Source organism: Martes martes (genome assembly GCF_963455335.1).
Source record: "Martes martes genome assembly, chromosome: 5".
Classification (NCBI taxonomy): Eukaryota; Metazoa; Chordata; class Mammalia; order Carnivora; family Mustelidae; genus Martes; species Martes martes.
In genome coordinates this window covers 153970515-153986160 of record NC_137892.1, presented here as the reverse complement: position 1 = coordinate 153986160, position 15646 = coordinate 153970515, and the positions used below count along the sequence as shown (strand labels likewise).

Sequence of the window (15646 nt, the reverse complement as noted above, 5' to 3'; positions counted from 1 at the left end):
TACCTAGTTCGGGTGACATCGCAGACCAGGGCGCTCACTAGCTTTCCTAGCCGGGGAGCTAGATGGATACCAAGAACGCAGGAAACGCCCTCTCTCTCTGGGGCAGCCCGCGTGACAAGGCAGAAACATTCTCCCTCTGCGAGGCGTGTCATAACGAGGGCTCCAGGTCGGTTCTGTGTTATTATAGTCATTATAGCTTCTCATCGAACCATGAGGGCTCTACTCTTTCCTTCCCTTCAAGTTGGGGCAGGATCTGATCTGACACTCTGCCTCTGAGGGAAATGAAGAGGAAGGTCCTCGGGGGGAGCAGACGATGGAAAGTCCGGGGGGTCGGTGAGTTTGGAGGTCTGAAGTTCAAGGCAGGGTCTGTGTGAGCGTCATCCTCCTGACCCGGAAAGGCCACTGCGGACCGACACAGCGAGAACATTTCGTGCGAGCTTCGAGCCATCAGACAAATACGATTTATTCCCGAGCGAGGTCTGTGTCGGGACTTCTGTACAGCGGCTGCCCCGTCTACTTCCTCCCTCAGCGCACAGGTCTCAAGGTGCCAGACGTGGAAAGAGATGCCAACTGTCGATAACATTTGCAAACAGTGGCTTGTGGGCCCCCTTTGTCGACCGAAGCCATCGGGATGATAAGCTTTGCGGTTTTCAAACATTCTCTCTCTAACCAGGTGTAGGTGTGTAGGGGTGTGTGCCTGGGAAGAGGACCTGACTTTTTATCAATGTTCATTATTTTGTTTTTTTACGAACAGTCTCTTACTGCTGGGTCTTTGGGGGCCGTTGATAATGAAACAGGAAAGTAAAGGGTGTTAATCCCCAATGTTCTGGTGTTACGCTGAGTTTTAGAAACTCTCTCACGGCAAAGAAATACAGCTGAAGGGGAATGGAACATAGGGCACACGGGAGTCTGGAATTCACTTTTAGTCCCGAGTCCCTGAATTCACCGTATCACTGTAATTCTTCTGTGTGTCCACAGAGCCCCCACACAGATGGGGGGCAGGCCTCACAGCAGTATTGGGGCTCTGTCTAGGAAGTTGGGCTTCTACTGTTTCCCAATTCCAAGCACTATGGGGCTCCCTTAGGCCAGCATGGGGCACCGTTAGGGAATCCAGTTCTAGGAAATCCAGCCTCTTTGTCTTTTTTTTTTTTTTTTTTTTTTTGGAGTATGTGTCAACTGCCAGGGTAAATACAGAGTAAATTTCTTACTTGGTGATAAGTAAGGAGAAGAAAATCCGGGCACCAGTGCTCTGATGGCCTAATTCTCTGACCTACCCTGCCGCCACATCAACTGACAATCAGAGCCTTTGCGTGAAAACTGTGAGCTCAAGGTCACCGTACAGACTGGTGGAAAGCAGGCAGAGACTCCATAAGGCCACGTCCATAAGCTACCTGCACTCCTGATACCATCGGAGAAGGTGGACCACACATAGTCGACCTTGGCTCATTCCTCCAAGGATGTGTGGCTTGGCCTCACCTCACTGTGGACACCCACTTGCCTCATCTGCATCTAAAGTATGTGAAACTTGAGGGGTGGGGTGGTGAAAAACTGTACAGATGAACATATTTTTAAGTCTCCCCCCACCAAAATAACTTAAAATGGAACGCAAAGAAGATGTTTATTTCCCAGCATTGGACATTACTGAAGATATGTGTGTGTGTGTGTGTGTGTGTGTGTGTGTGTGTATTTTAATTTTGGTTAAATCTCTTTTATAATTCTCAATAGCACAGAGGAATAGAGAAAAAGCATTCTCTGAGAACTCTCCCGTATCATGACAAAGAATTTAATCTACGGAAGTGAGCCACCCTTAGTAATGTAGTAAAGCTGGTTATTAAAGTCATGAAAGCCTATCCATATTTTCCAGAGATTCTCATTCTAAAATGCTTTTGGGTGCTTAAGCCACACAAATGGTGAGTTTATCAGAAAGCTGTCCTGATCCCTTGATCCTGACTATATCGGAAAAGAACTTTATATTTAAATACAGCTTTCAAATAGGCTCTCTTGCCTCTTGCTAGAACTCTGTGGCAAATACAGATGATTCTCACCAAATAAATGGCCAAGATGGACTGGTTACGAGTCTGCGGCCAGCTAGAGCCCTTCTGTACTGCTGGTGGGCATATAAAATGATAGAGCTGCCACGGAGATCAGGATGAGGGTCCCTCAAAAAATTAAACATAGAATTATGATATAATCCAGCAATTTTACTTCTGGCTATCTACCTGAAAAGGATTAAAACAGGGAGCTCAAGGAGGTATTGTATACCCATGCTCATAACCCATTATAGAAATAGCCAAAAGGTAGAAATCACCCAGGTGTCCACTGATGGATGAATGGATGAACCAAATGGGGTCTACGGCTAAAATGGTAAATTTTATGTTAAGTACACCATCACTTTTTTTTTTTTTTAAAGAAGTGTCCACAATTACTCACCATTGCATCCATAAAAGGGAAGGCAGCGAGATACAGAAAGGCCCGCCTCGTTTTGCTGCCCACAGACTCATCCACATGGTGCAGTTTATTGATAATGTAGTAGCCTAAGTCACTATAAGCTGCAAAGGGCCAAAAAACATACAGAGCAATATTTAGAAAAAGTTATCTTTTAAAGTTTTTCATCTCAAAGGTGCAAAAACAATGTTAGATGTAATATTTGGGTTTCTTTCTTTCTTTCTTTTTTTTTTTTTTTTGGTGTAGAAAAATGAGAAAATGTAGATGAGCAAATGGAAAAAAGATCATGTCCAATCTTACCCCTCTGCTCAGAGGGGGCCCCGGTGAATGCTCTGGGTTCTAACAGCCCAGTTCTTTTATGGGGATGTGTGTGGTGGGCACGTGCGTGGGGTACATGTGTGTGTTTTAACATGAACATGGGATCATTCCGTACATATATTCTTTTGTAAACCATGACCATCTTTCCGTGATTTGCTCCCACACTTGAATGGTTGCAATGAATTCCTTTTTGTGGGTTTACTCGGCATCAATTACTCAATCTCCTATTAAGCATTTAGGATGCGTCCATTAACTTGACATCATGAAAGGGCGCTTGATGGATCATTTGGAAGCTAAACGTTTATATGGAGTAGTACTTATTGACTAAGAGGAAATTCCCAGATGTTGATACGCCCTTTCTTTCTCTTTCCTTTTCCTTTTTTTTTTTTTTTTAGAGAGGAAAGGGGAGAGGGAGAGGGAGAGGATGTCAAGCAGACTCCCCACCGAGTGCAGAGCCTGATACAGGGCTCAGTCTTACGACCCTGGGATCATGACCGGAGCCAAAACTAACAGTCGGATGCTTAACCACCGGTGCCCCCCGGGTGCCCCTGTTAATATGTCTTTTCAATAAAAAAATGGAAAAGTCTTTTCATGGCTTGCTATTTGTTTTGTTTCACCTTTTGGGAGGAGCCTGCTGGTGTTGAACCGACATAGACCGAATGAATTGGCAGCTGCAGAACAGATATAACAGAAGGAAGGGGAAGGTCCTTCTAGTGTATTAGCTGGGCACTCTGGCAGGTGCTGTTAGCAAAGATGAAATAAACTGAGAGATTTTCACCTCATTGATAGATGTTTAGACTACATCGAAAAACAACAATTTTTGTGTTTTCATACCGTTTTACATGGCGGTTTAATAGCACCGTTCCTGCTGTTCTCATTTTTCTATAAATACAAATACTAATGCAGTGGACAACTACAAAGCTGCTTTGAAATCAGAACGGAGACAGAATGCAGTGAGAGTCTCATTTTAGGTGAATAATAAGATCCTTCTCTCCACTTCAAAGTTTGGGGGATGACTTGGAAGCCTATGAACTGATAAAAAGAAACCGATAGTAAAGAGAGAAGCTTCCACTCCTTTTTGGCGGATTAGTCCTGCATCATGGGAACTTTAAGTCAAGTCTTCGGTCTGATTTCATGGATATTTGGATGCACGAGTGGGAATCCCAGATGGGGAAGTAAAGTGATTTCAAGGCGTGAGGGGTATGGAACGGGTAGGACATCCCGAGAACGGGGGGATGGGGGACGCAAATGCAAGAGGAGGGGTCGAGGCCCTCTAAGGAGGGGCAAAGGGGAGAACCAAAAAGTGAGCCGCCGGGGGAGCAAACACGTCAGGTGTGGAGCATGGTGGGGCCAGCCGAGCCACTGAGGCAGCAAGAAGAGAAATCCAGGAGGGAGCGTGTCCCAGGGCAGAAAGAGCAAAGACCTGGGAAGGTGGGACAAGGAGGGCAGGACGAAGCTGTGAGGTCCACGTTGGGATCCGAGGGCACACAGATTAGATTAGAGGAGCAGATTAGAGAAAGCTTGACCTGACCCTGGAAGGCTCAGGGGAGGGGCAGGGCGGGAGCCCCACAGCCTGCCTTCCCCGCCCGGTGAGAGGCGCTCAGACCCGGAGAAAGCGGACAGATGGACACTCAAGGCCCGGGTGGAGACGTTCCTTAAGCGGGTGGATGGTGTGCTTGGGGCGCTGAAACCTGCAGGTTTTGTCTCAGAGTTTATTGTTGCTGCTGATCACGTGTACATTTGTTTCATTCAGTCGGGAACCGGCCACTGTGCTGGGACCTGCCCGGGGGCCACTCAGCCCCGGCCCAAAGACTGTCCCACCCTCGCGGACAGAAGCTGCCGGCAGGTCCAGGCAGCCGAGCTGGCTGAGACGGGCAATGCCATGCCAGGGGTGAGAGCCGGGCGGCGAGGAAGAGCTCGTGGGCTGAAATGCCAGGGTCAAGGTTAGAGCCCACAGACAAGGCCACGGAGCGCACTTGATGGACTCTGAAAGCAGGGAAAGCTGAGATCTAGAGGTGAGACAGGATGAGTGAGCCCTGTCCCCGGGGACGGCAGAATGTGACCTTCTTCGGTTGACAGGGTCATTGCAGCTCTAATTAGGAAAGATGAGATCACACTGGAGCAGCGATATAACTGGGGTCCCTCTAAGAAGGGGAAATCTGGACCCAGAGGTGGACACACATGAGGAGAACGCCTCGTGGATGTGAAGGCAGAGATGGGGGGCGGGGTCCACACACCCAGGAAGGCTCAAGGTTGCCAGCAAGCCACAGAAGCTCCCAGAGAGTCCCGGGGTGGGGAGCAACCCTGCTGACAGCTTGATCGTCCAGCCTCCAGCCATGGGAGATGATACATTTCCATTGTCTCAGCTCCCAGTCTGTGGAGCATCATGAGCACAACCCCAGCAAAGTCACACAGGCGGCTTCTGAGAATCGGAGAGAGAATTCTTTTCCTGGGAGACTCTGGGACCCACAGGTCTGAGCAGCTGAGAGCCGGGCATGCCATCTGCTTGTGAGGCCCCGGACAGCATAGAGAGAGCGATACATATATCTGCTTCTCTACCTTCTGTAGATAGACCTCAGTGTACGTACTTATTAGAATATTTTAGTGAAAACACCGAAAACAGTGCCTCTAAAACGAGAGGATAAGGAAGATGGACTGAAGGAGGGCTGGGTGGTGAGCTCCGTGGGCCAAGCTTTCTGCCTCTGCCTCTCCTCCCCGCTTTGCTTTTTCAAGCCTGCAGCTGGTCCTCGGCTCCTGTGCCCTTGAGCCGTTTCTGGCTGGAGCTGTTGGCTGGGGGTAATTTGTTGAAAGTGCTTTGCACAGAGTCCATAATTACCAGGCTGGCTGCCCTATCGTTCAGGGACCATCAACTTCTATCAACTGCCCCACCTCAACCGTTCTGAGACAGCTTCCATTCCTTCTGAAGGGCAGAACACTCAAAAGAAAAATTAAACAAGGCTTCTGAACAAGATGTAAACAGATTTCATGACGTGGCCGCAGCAGGGAGGACACAGGCCTGACCTTTTTATAGGTAGACAGATTTGACCCCACCCAAACGAGAAGAAACCAGAAGGGCCATTCAAATCCCCAGCTCTTCCGCCCTGGGCCCATCAGGGTGACCGACTCTTTCCAGAATGAGTGGTTCTCAGGCTTGCTCGTCTAGTAGTTACCTGCGCCTGTTGCAAAATGCCTCGAAATATTAATATTAATCAAGGCAAGTTTATACACCTCTTTTCCTCTGGGAATTGAGGGGAAAGCCTTCTTCTGATTCTAGTAAGAGAATAATATGTGCATTTCCAAGAGGTGATTTGAGAACCTTATTCTCATTCAAATTCCCAAGTTCCCATGCTTAAAAGTCTTAAAAGTACTCCTGTGACCCTGGTGGCGGGTATTAAGGAGGGCATGTATTGCATGGAGCACTGGGTGTGGTGCATAAACAATGAACCTTGGAACACTGAAAATAAAAATTAAATTAAAAAAATACTAAGGAGGGGCACCTGGGTGGCTCAGTGGGTTAAAGCCTCTGCCTTCAGCTCAGGTCGTGATCTCAGGGTCCTGGGATCGAGCCCGGCATCGGGCTCTCTGCTCAGCAGGGAGCCTGTTTCCTCCTCTCTCTGCCTGCCTTTCTGCCTACTTGTGATCTCTCTGTCAAGTAAATAAATAAAATCTTTAAAAATATATAATAAGGAAAAAAAAGTACTACTGATTATGCCACAGGCTTCTCTGTTTACTACTAGGCTTTTCACAGAGGCAGGTAACCTGACCCCCATGTTTCTAATGAATCATTTCAAAAGTGTGTGTGCTTGTATGGCTGATATTTAAATCACTTCCACACATAGGGTCGAACGATTTTTATGCATCAGGCACTGTGCCAGCGAACCCGGCTGTGAAGAGGCTGGGTACTGGCATGGGGGCTGGGACACAGACATAGGACACCCCTCTAGAGTCCCCATTGTGCAACTATTAACCAGAAGATACATGTGTGGGAAGTGCAAGTGCCACTCAGGCCTTGCAAATATATCGTAAATTCACGCATAAAGTAAGTACAGCGTATGTGAGATTTTAACACAAGAACGTAAATGCAATCTCACCGGTGTTGAGTCTCTGTGGAGTGGGTCTTTTGTAATAACTTACTGCATGATATCTTGCTTCTCTCTAGAGAATGTGCCTTATTTGTATCTGAATTCCCGGGATCTGCCCACTGTTTGCCACACAGTTGGTGTTCAATATATACTGATTAAACAAATGCCTGAGTCCATCATCCCCAAAGAAGTGATTGGGGTAGACCGATTGCAAAATGTCCCCGATTCTTCTCTCCTCCTTATATCCCTTCTCTGCAATATTTCATAGTTCCTCTGGTGCAAAGCTGGAGTGTGTTTCCCTACTGCCTTGAACCCGGGCTGGCCTGGGATATGTCTTGGTCAGTTACACACAGTAGCAGTGATGGCGGCTACTTCCAGTTCTTGGCCTCATAAGGCCTTGTGGGCCTCTATCTTCTCACTTCGGGTATTGCCATAGCTGTCCACACAAGCTCAGGCTGGTGGAAGAGAGCCCAGCTGTCCCAGTAGAGGCCATCTGGCCCAGCCCCTGCTGGCTGACGGCCCCCCAGTGAGCCCCGCCTCCTGACTCTCAGCAGAGCACAGAGGCATGAGCATAGTGAGTCCAAAAGAACTGGCTAGCCGGCCCCCGGTCTGGTGAGCAAGAATAAATGCTGTGTTTTGAGTCACTGAGTATTGGGGGGTTTGTTACGGAGCGATACATTTTGAGACTACACTGAAACTGTCCCTGTCTAGCACCCTTGTTCGTTTCAGTGATACCAACTTGTACCCTTTCCAGGATGGGTCTATAACCTGTGGATAATGGAAAAGTTGTTGGAGATGGGAAGACTGACAAATGGACCCACTCTAGAAGTTACTGGAAGAACATCGGAACTTGCTCCCCTAAGCAGTGCTGACTGCCCAGGCTGCTCTGGAACACGGAAGAGGCCTTATAGGTCACTTGAGAATCAACTGTGTAGACAAGAAAACAGCCACAGCCATGGTTTCTCTATCTGCGTGAATTAGGTGCACAGGTTAATACTAACTTCATGCAGGCGAAATTTACCTGGACCCAAATTAACCAAGTACATGGTCAGCAAGGTTTCCTCTTTTATAGATTAATTAAGAGGGGGATGTGGGAGCACACCTACATCCTGACCACTGGCCTAAATTAAGGTTTGGTCTTGGCAAACCCCATGCCCTGCAATTTAAAAAAGTGGTGTCTCACAGATGAGCCCATAACAACAGTAGTGGCCACAATTTAGCTAAAATGAGACACTTATTGGCAGCTGCCCAACAAAGACCAAGAACCAAAAGCCAGAATTACTCCCAAGGCTCCTGCAGTTCAGATACTGAGAGACAGGCTCTGGTGCACAGGGAACAGTCACAGACTTTTGGGTCGGTAGATCTTCTAGAATTCCGAGAGTCTGCTCAGAACAATAGCTAAATCCATCCGGGATGTAGAGCCATTTTGATTCACACGTAAGATTTTATAACTCTCTTTTTAAAATGGAAAATTTTAGACTGAACTTGAAAAATGATGCTGATTTTCATCTCGATGACCACATGTTCCTCACTCCAGTTTCAATGACTTAGGACACTCAGCTTTGTTCTTCTGTGATGACTGACGCCCAGTAATTAGCTATTAGTCCCAAAGCCTTATTCAACTATGACTAAAACAGGGAATGCGAGGCTTACTTAAGAAATCTAAATAAAGAGTGATAGCAAAAGGGAACTAATTTACCCATTTCGACACAAATTTATCTAGACCTACTGATTCCGTGTCTGGAATTTTCTCCAAGGCATGTACCATCTTTGAGAGTGGCTCAGATCCAATCTAGCTGCAGGACGTTTCTTCAAAGCACATCCACAAGTTAGTATTCAGGGCCTGAGTTGAAGGAAGAAGAGTGTCTCCTCTCAATCCCAGGCCCTGAAGCTTTGAGCCCAAATTAAATGATCAATATCAACATTTTGGCTGAAAATCTGGCCTGTGAGTAGCATCCTCTCACGGTTTTACACTGTTCTCAGCACAAAAGCTTGTGCTACATTTGAGAGGAAAACCAAAAGGGTTTCATGGCATTTACTTTTAGATTCAAGGTCGTGTGAGCAACCATTAGCTGCCATCTGAATACACCGTTAATGATCTCGGTTCATTTCCCGGCTCCTCTATTCACCACTGACATTCATGGAGCTCATACAGCTGGTGCCGTTTGGAAGGTACACAATGGATTTATGAGGTGTTACTTCACGGGTTTTATGCAACTGGGCCCAATAGATGTGACACTCAATTTTCATGCCCGGTAAGCTGAGCTGTTTTAAAGCCAAGGAGCTCTGAAGTCAGGCTCTTAGAGTTTTATTGCCCCCCCAGGAGGTAGCAGAAGCAGGACTGAGGCTCCAAAGGAAGTCCCTTTCCAAGGTCTTAGTCCATCTCTCCGCGGGTCACTGTACGTACGATACAGCTTTCTTATTTTTTCATGGAAAGCATGTTATGCCATAGTATTTAGTCTCATCTTTGGATAAAACAGACTAGTGAGCCCCTAAAATAAGTTAACTTTAATATATACAACAATCTGTTTTATTTATTTACTACATAAAACGATCATTTGTTCTCACTGCTAATAAGCATCAATCTTAATAAAAACCATTCTGTTTTTATTTTTGAGTCTGTGTCATAATGCGTGTCTCTAGGAGGACTGGGCCATTTTGTTGACCTTACTGAAGTCACTTCTTCTCCGACACAGGGCTTGGGAGTCAATAGTAGAGCTTCCCAGAGAAAACACATTTTCTTTTCCTGCACTAGGAGCACAAACCCCATTCCTTTCATCCCTTGAAATTTTCATGTCAAATGTTTTAATAATTACCGAAGAAATCACTTATCACAATAAATGCATTCAAATGGACAGAAAGGCCCAAGAAACGAGCGAGCTAGCACCTCACGCGGGCGACAGCAGCCTTACCTATCAGGGTGTGAAAGACGGCAGCAATGGCACCGGCCACCACCATGCACAGGACGGCTTTGGTCCTGTCTCGCTTGCTGTTCACAAACACCAGCCCCACATTTTTGAAGTCACTCATGGGACCCGTGAAGAACTTCATGAGGGAGTACGCCAGCCCATAGCTGGCCAGCATTTCCACTGCGTCCTCCTTGACAGCAGCGATGCCTCTGTTCAAGGCCTGTGGAGGGGGAAAGACAGGCCACAAACAGCATTAGAAATGTCGTCCATCTCCAGGGACTCACGCCTCCAAGATAAAAACTCGGCAGACAGGTTTCTATAGAAACACTAAGCAGCTTATAGGGTAAAGCTCACTATAATTTGATAAAAGTTATTAGTTTTCATTTTCATCCATATTAGCTTCGGTTCGAAGTAGCTTCTTGAAGGGTAGACACCTGCCCGTTGGGGTTAAAGTATTAGAGGAGAAACCCAGCAAGAATTTTATGTTAATACCAGAAAATAATTCTAGGCAGTTGTGGTTAAAAGCTTAACATGTTAAATTTTATTTGTGGGCTGAATTTCTATAACAGCAACAGGCATTCTAGAAATGAGTCAGATGCTTCGTGAGGAGTGGGTGATGGTTTCTTTTTTTTTTTCTCTTTAAGGAAGGGGCGTGTGTGCATATGCGTGTGTGCACGTGTGCGTGTGCAAGTACATGGGAGCATGCACCCATAACCTGAAATACCACGTATGTGCTATGTCGGTACCCTTCACAGCACAGAGCGAAAGCTATGAAAAACGCAATGAAGGAATATATCGTATAATTGAAAGATGCTATTTGCCCAATTCTTACTATATTTTAACTTTCAATGTTAGGACATCACCTGTTCTTTAGGAACAGGAAACTGATCAAGGAGGAGAGTTGGCTTTCTATGTAGTCACAGACTTGTAGAAACAGGATGTAGTGTGAGCACGGACAGCAAGCTTGGATCACCCAGACAACTATTTCAAAGAAGCATCCACTTCCAAGGAAACTATCATGAATAAACCCATGGCCAGCCACACGACTTGATAAAGAGCCAGGCTACCTTCTGCACCACTAAGGCTCCTTTGTTTTCGAGATCTTGGTTGATTTCATAATTGGCCATTTGCGCCACTTGTCTCTTTCCCAAGAGCTTTAAATTCTTGCTCTTATGTCTTAAATTCACCAATAAAGAGTAAGCCTGTGAAACTCTGGGTCCGCACCCTTGACTCCAATAAAAGCAGGATCCCAGGCCTGTGCGTGTGTGTGCATGCTCTCCCTACCCCCCCACCCACGTCACTGATGTAGTCCAGGTGTCCTGTGCAGCTTCCGGGCCTTGTAAGTCATAAACCTTTCTTTTTCCAAAGTTTCCTGATGGCTGCTGTTGAAGGGGGTCCTGCAATCATAGTAAGATCCACAAGGGTCATCCCAGTAGTGACACTGATTTTGAAAGGGGGACATGTCCGAGGGAGGCTCACCGGGGCCCGTGTGAGGGCCCTAAGGCATTAGTAGCCATGGTATTACTATCAATAGGCTGAGATTAGAACAAAACAATAGACTTTATTTTTTAGAGCTGAAAAATGGAGCAGAATGTGCAAAGTTGCTATACTCCCTCTGCCCCAACACATACAACTTTCTCCACGATCAATATCCCATGCCAGAGTGGTACATTTCTATAGTCAATGAGCCTACAATCATGCATCTTTATCACTCAAAGCCCACAGTCTGCATTCACTCTTGGGTTGTACATTCTAGAGGTTTTGACAAACATATAATGACAATGTATCCATCATTATATAGTTGAACATTCCATGCAAAGCACTGCTAGCAAGAAAAAAAAAATAAGACGTATAGCAAAATACCAATGTGTAAAATGGTTTTAGAAAAACCTAGAAGAAAAATATCTAATAGCTGTAGGAATTTAGATTATTCTTCTGACAAAGTTGGTATGTTATAAGCTAGTTTTTGATAGTTGTTTCCAATTGTATGTCTAGTCCTCTTCTCCCTTTTCCCCCAATAATACCTTAAAAATTTCCCAAAGAACCTTCTTAGCCTTTGTGGTGCATACCTACCATGGTCCCTTCCTTAGAAAAAATTTTCCTTCTAGCAAAGCTGATCTAATAGTTGAATCCCCTAAAGCAAAATAAAAACCAAGAAGCTCCTTGATAATAAATCCTTTGTTCAATAGGCACCTCTAGTCAGAGGGTCCTGTCATGTGTCAAAATGCATCACTGGATAATCTTCCAAATTAATTTTTTTGGACCTTACGCAGTGGATGCTGTTGGTGTCCCACGCAGACCCTCTACAGGGCACCATTCCCCAGGTGCCAGGTGAGAGTTGGCCACTAATGGCTCACAGCTGCCTCCTCCTCAGGGAAATTTGTCCCCAGCCACTTTGGGTTGGTTGAGCCACATCTGAGCCCCAGGACGCACACAGCCAGGGGCTGGCTGACACAGGGGTATAGAAGATCATCTCTCTGCCTCAGTGTCGGGCTGCTCTGGTACAATCCACACTTCAGAGCTCCCTGGGGGACCAGGAGGAAGCAAGTCTCCAGGGGAGACCAGATCCTCGCTTAACCTCTCCTCACCACCCAACTCTCCGCTCTCTCTGCAACACTTCACTTGCCCAAGAATTCCCCAACACCGGTTCTGCTCCCAGAGACCCCAACTTAGGACAACGTCTAAGTACATTTCTCGCAGACACTGAGATCAGTGTATGGCTCGGTCTTTTTCCTCCCTGTCCTTCCCCGACATCTATGACTGCAAATGGTTTCGTTTTTTATTGCCAAAACATTTGTTGACACTTAAGTGATAGCCATTATTTAGCATGGGGTGAAAAGGCATACAGGAGGGCACCTAAATAACGTAGGATTAGACTCTTTGCGTGTCTTGTTGGCAAAATATTACTCTTGGCCAAGAAGATGTCTGCCCTGCCTGGGACACCACTGCAATGCTTTCTTGTTCCACCAACAGGTCCCTGACGGAGTCCTAAAGGCAGGGCTGAAGCAGGTGAGAGGCGGGGGAGGGGGTGGGGGGTTGCGGGAAATGACGGCTCGGTCAGCAGGACAGAGTGTGAACATTCCACTTAGCTCAACAATTATGGTAATTTGAGGAAAGTGCACAGGGTTTAAACACACACAGACTTGAGGGGACGTGCTCCCATCACTTAACTACTGAGTGGTGTCGGCCAGGGTGCTCATTCTCACTGAAATAACCCGGCTGATCTCGGGTTGGATGTAGTGTACAGGGAACCAGTGACCGGCCTGGAGGAGGCACTTCAAAGCAAGGATTTGTGTCTGTTTTGTTTACCACTCTATACCGGCCACCTCACCACCTCAGAAACACTCAAATATTTGTTGAAGGAATGAAGTATTTTCTACTAGGAACTTCCAGGTCCATATTAATTTTTATGAATGTTAAAAAGTTGCATTCTGATTCTAAGATGTTATTACTTGTCAGATATACTGCTGATTTAATGTTTTAATGGCCACATTAAATGTATACAGTGGATGAAAACCATTCTAATTTCAAGTAATATTAAAAGGCAAGGAAAGAAGAACTTTACAATTGAGGGCATGTGCTATATTAATATTATTATCCTTTTTATTATTCTCATTTACAGTAAGTATTTCCCTCAATTTGTCCACTTCCTTATTTCCTGATTTTCTTTTGGTGCCCCAATAGATTTGGTCCCCGAATAATAATTTGGTCCCCCAATAATAAGTTATGTGTAGCCCGTCAATCATCTAGTGGAGTTTCTTTCCACACTTTTGGACTTGGCTGTTCTTCCCCCCACCCACAAGTAAACCATCAATGTAGTTGATGGTTTCATTTGCATACTTAACTTTTAATCCTCCTGGAATTTATGCCATGAGATAGGGCTCAAAATTCATTCTCTAAAGAAATAGCTTATTTCTTCAAAACCGATCTGCATGAAACACCGATTGCCCATTATTTGGGATGCTTTCTTTCCAGTAATTCATCCTTCCAGAACCTTCCGTCTCCCGCTGTTTGTTTCATCTGTCTCAACTTGCTTCCCTGTTCCTCGTCACAGCGTGCTCATTACCTGACATTATATCGACTCTTCACTTTTTGTCTTACTGTCTCTCTTCTCCATTTGAACGTAAGCTCCAGGGCACACAGAATTTTGGCTCACCATATGTCCCCAGAAGTGCAACGTGAGGGGATCCCACACTGGTAAGTGTGTGAAAGAAGGAAGTACCACATCCACGAGCAGTATAAACACTCACAGCAACAGGTACCAAAGAAACGGAATACGCTCACGAACCAGGACTCACTCCTTGGAGAAGCTCGTTCCAATGGACTAGACGAGGAAACCCCTCCAAGGATGGGACAGTTGAGCTGACAGTGGAGCCGGGGCCCCAAGAACAAGAATGAGCCGGTTGGATGAAGAGCTGTCAGAAGGCCGAGGGCTACGGGAGGGCTTGCTAAGGCCAAGTAGAAGCCAGCAGGAGAGTGTGTGTGTGTGTGTGTGTGTGTATGGGGGGGGGGGAGGCGGCGCATAAAGTGAGTTTGGAAAAGCAGGCAACGCTGAGATCGCTCCAGGTCATGGTCAAGAGTACGTGTTCTGTTCTAAGAGCAGTGGATCTAGGCTCTAAGAGCGAGGGTCTGAGCGGAGGTGGGCAGAGGCTCACGCTGGCGGTGGGAATGAGGGTGGGCTAGAGAGGGAAGGGCAGAATCACAGTCAAGGGCCAGGTAAGCCAGGGAAGAGAGGAGACGGCTCGCGCCAGGACGGGATAGCGGAGATGGGGAGAAGGTGACTGATTTGAGAGCTTTCTGGAGACAACGGACATGGTGATGGACCACGTGGTGGGCCTTCGGACAAGGGAGGAATCGAAGCTGACTGTTGAGTTTTCTGGGTTTGAGCCACTGCTCAAATGATCCAACTGTCTCCTGAGCTGGAGAGACTGGGAGAGGGAGGAAGACGTGGGGGAGAAAACACGAGCGCGCCATCTCGGTGTCCCCCGTTGGGTCTGAGATGCCCCTTAGGATTCTGAATGGAGAAGTCAGGTTAGAGGGTTGGCTAGGTGAGTCCAGGAGAGATGTCTGGGCAGGGGACATACATTTGGAGCCCATCAGCATCTGGATAGTATTTAAAGGCAAGAGACTGAACGAGATAATCTAGACAGGATATAGATAGAAAGAGGTCCAAGAGTCAGCCCTGTGTCTCTCTAGAAATAAATTTAAACCCATTCAGGAGGTGGCAAGCTCTCTGGGAGACACAGGCCTTGTAACTCTGCTGCGGCTCAGCATGAATGAGCTTGCTGGTACCGTTCTTGGCCATGGCACTCCCGAGCACTGCTGCGTCTCCAGCCAAAGAACTGTGTGTTCCAGGCAGAACAGCTCGCTGCCACGGCGGGGAGAGAGGCACAGCTATGGACTGGACGTTTAGCTAAAGTAGTGAGCGAGAGTCTTTGGAATGAATTAGGCTTGGAGTCAGAATTCCGTCCTAACTATAGAGGTTCACCTGCTATTTAAAGGCAAGTTTCTAAACGTGCGTGAACTTTCCACAGTAAAGACACTTTAGATCAGAGCATTCAAGTATTCCAACCATTGTGAATACGAAGGCGCCCTTCAATCACAGCCCGGTCGTGGTCCCTGATGGCATGGCTCGGGCCCTTCCTCACACTTTAGATCAGTGCTCTCTAGGCCGAGGACGCTCGGCAACATGGGATGTCTGACTTACAAACACATCCGCGACCAGAAGGCATTCAGTGGGTCCTACCTGTCTTAGTCTCCCCCAGGGTCTGCCAGGTTCATGGTGCTCTGTTGCCTGATTTTTTGTTTCCTCCCAGAAAGCTATCAAAGCTACAGGATATTAAAAAGTAAAAAACAAAAACAGAACAAAACAAAACAATCCCCAGGGAAATG

The 15646-nt window shown here is 46.6% G+C and overlaps 1 protein-coding gene across 1 annotated transcript in view; it reads right to left on the bottom strand.

The window, feature by feature from the left end:
* The window catches only part of ANKH (ANKH inorganic pyrophosphate transport regulator), a 125860-nt gene that overhangs the window by 42794 nt on the left and 67420 nt on the right, over positions 1–15646 (bottom strand). Inside the window, exons 2-3 of the mRNA XM_080803889.1 lie at positions 9758–9974; positions 2431–2549 (exon numbers count right to left, since the gene is read on the bottom strand). Coding sequence (XP_080660015.1) covers positions 2431–2549; positions 9758–9974 — 336 coding nt within the window. The remainder of the gene's footprint in view (positions 1–2430; positions 2550–9757; positions 9975–15646) is intronic.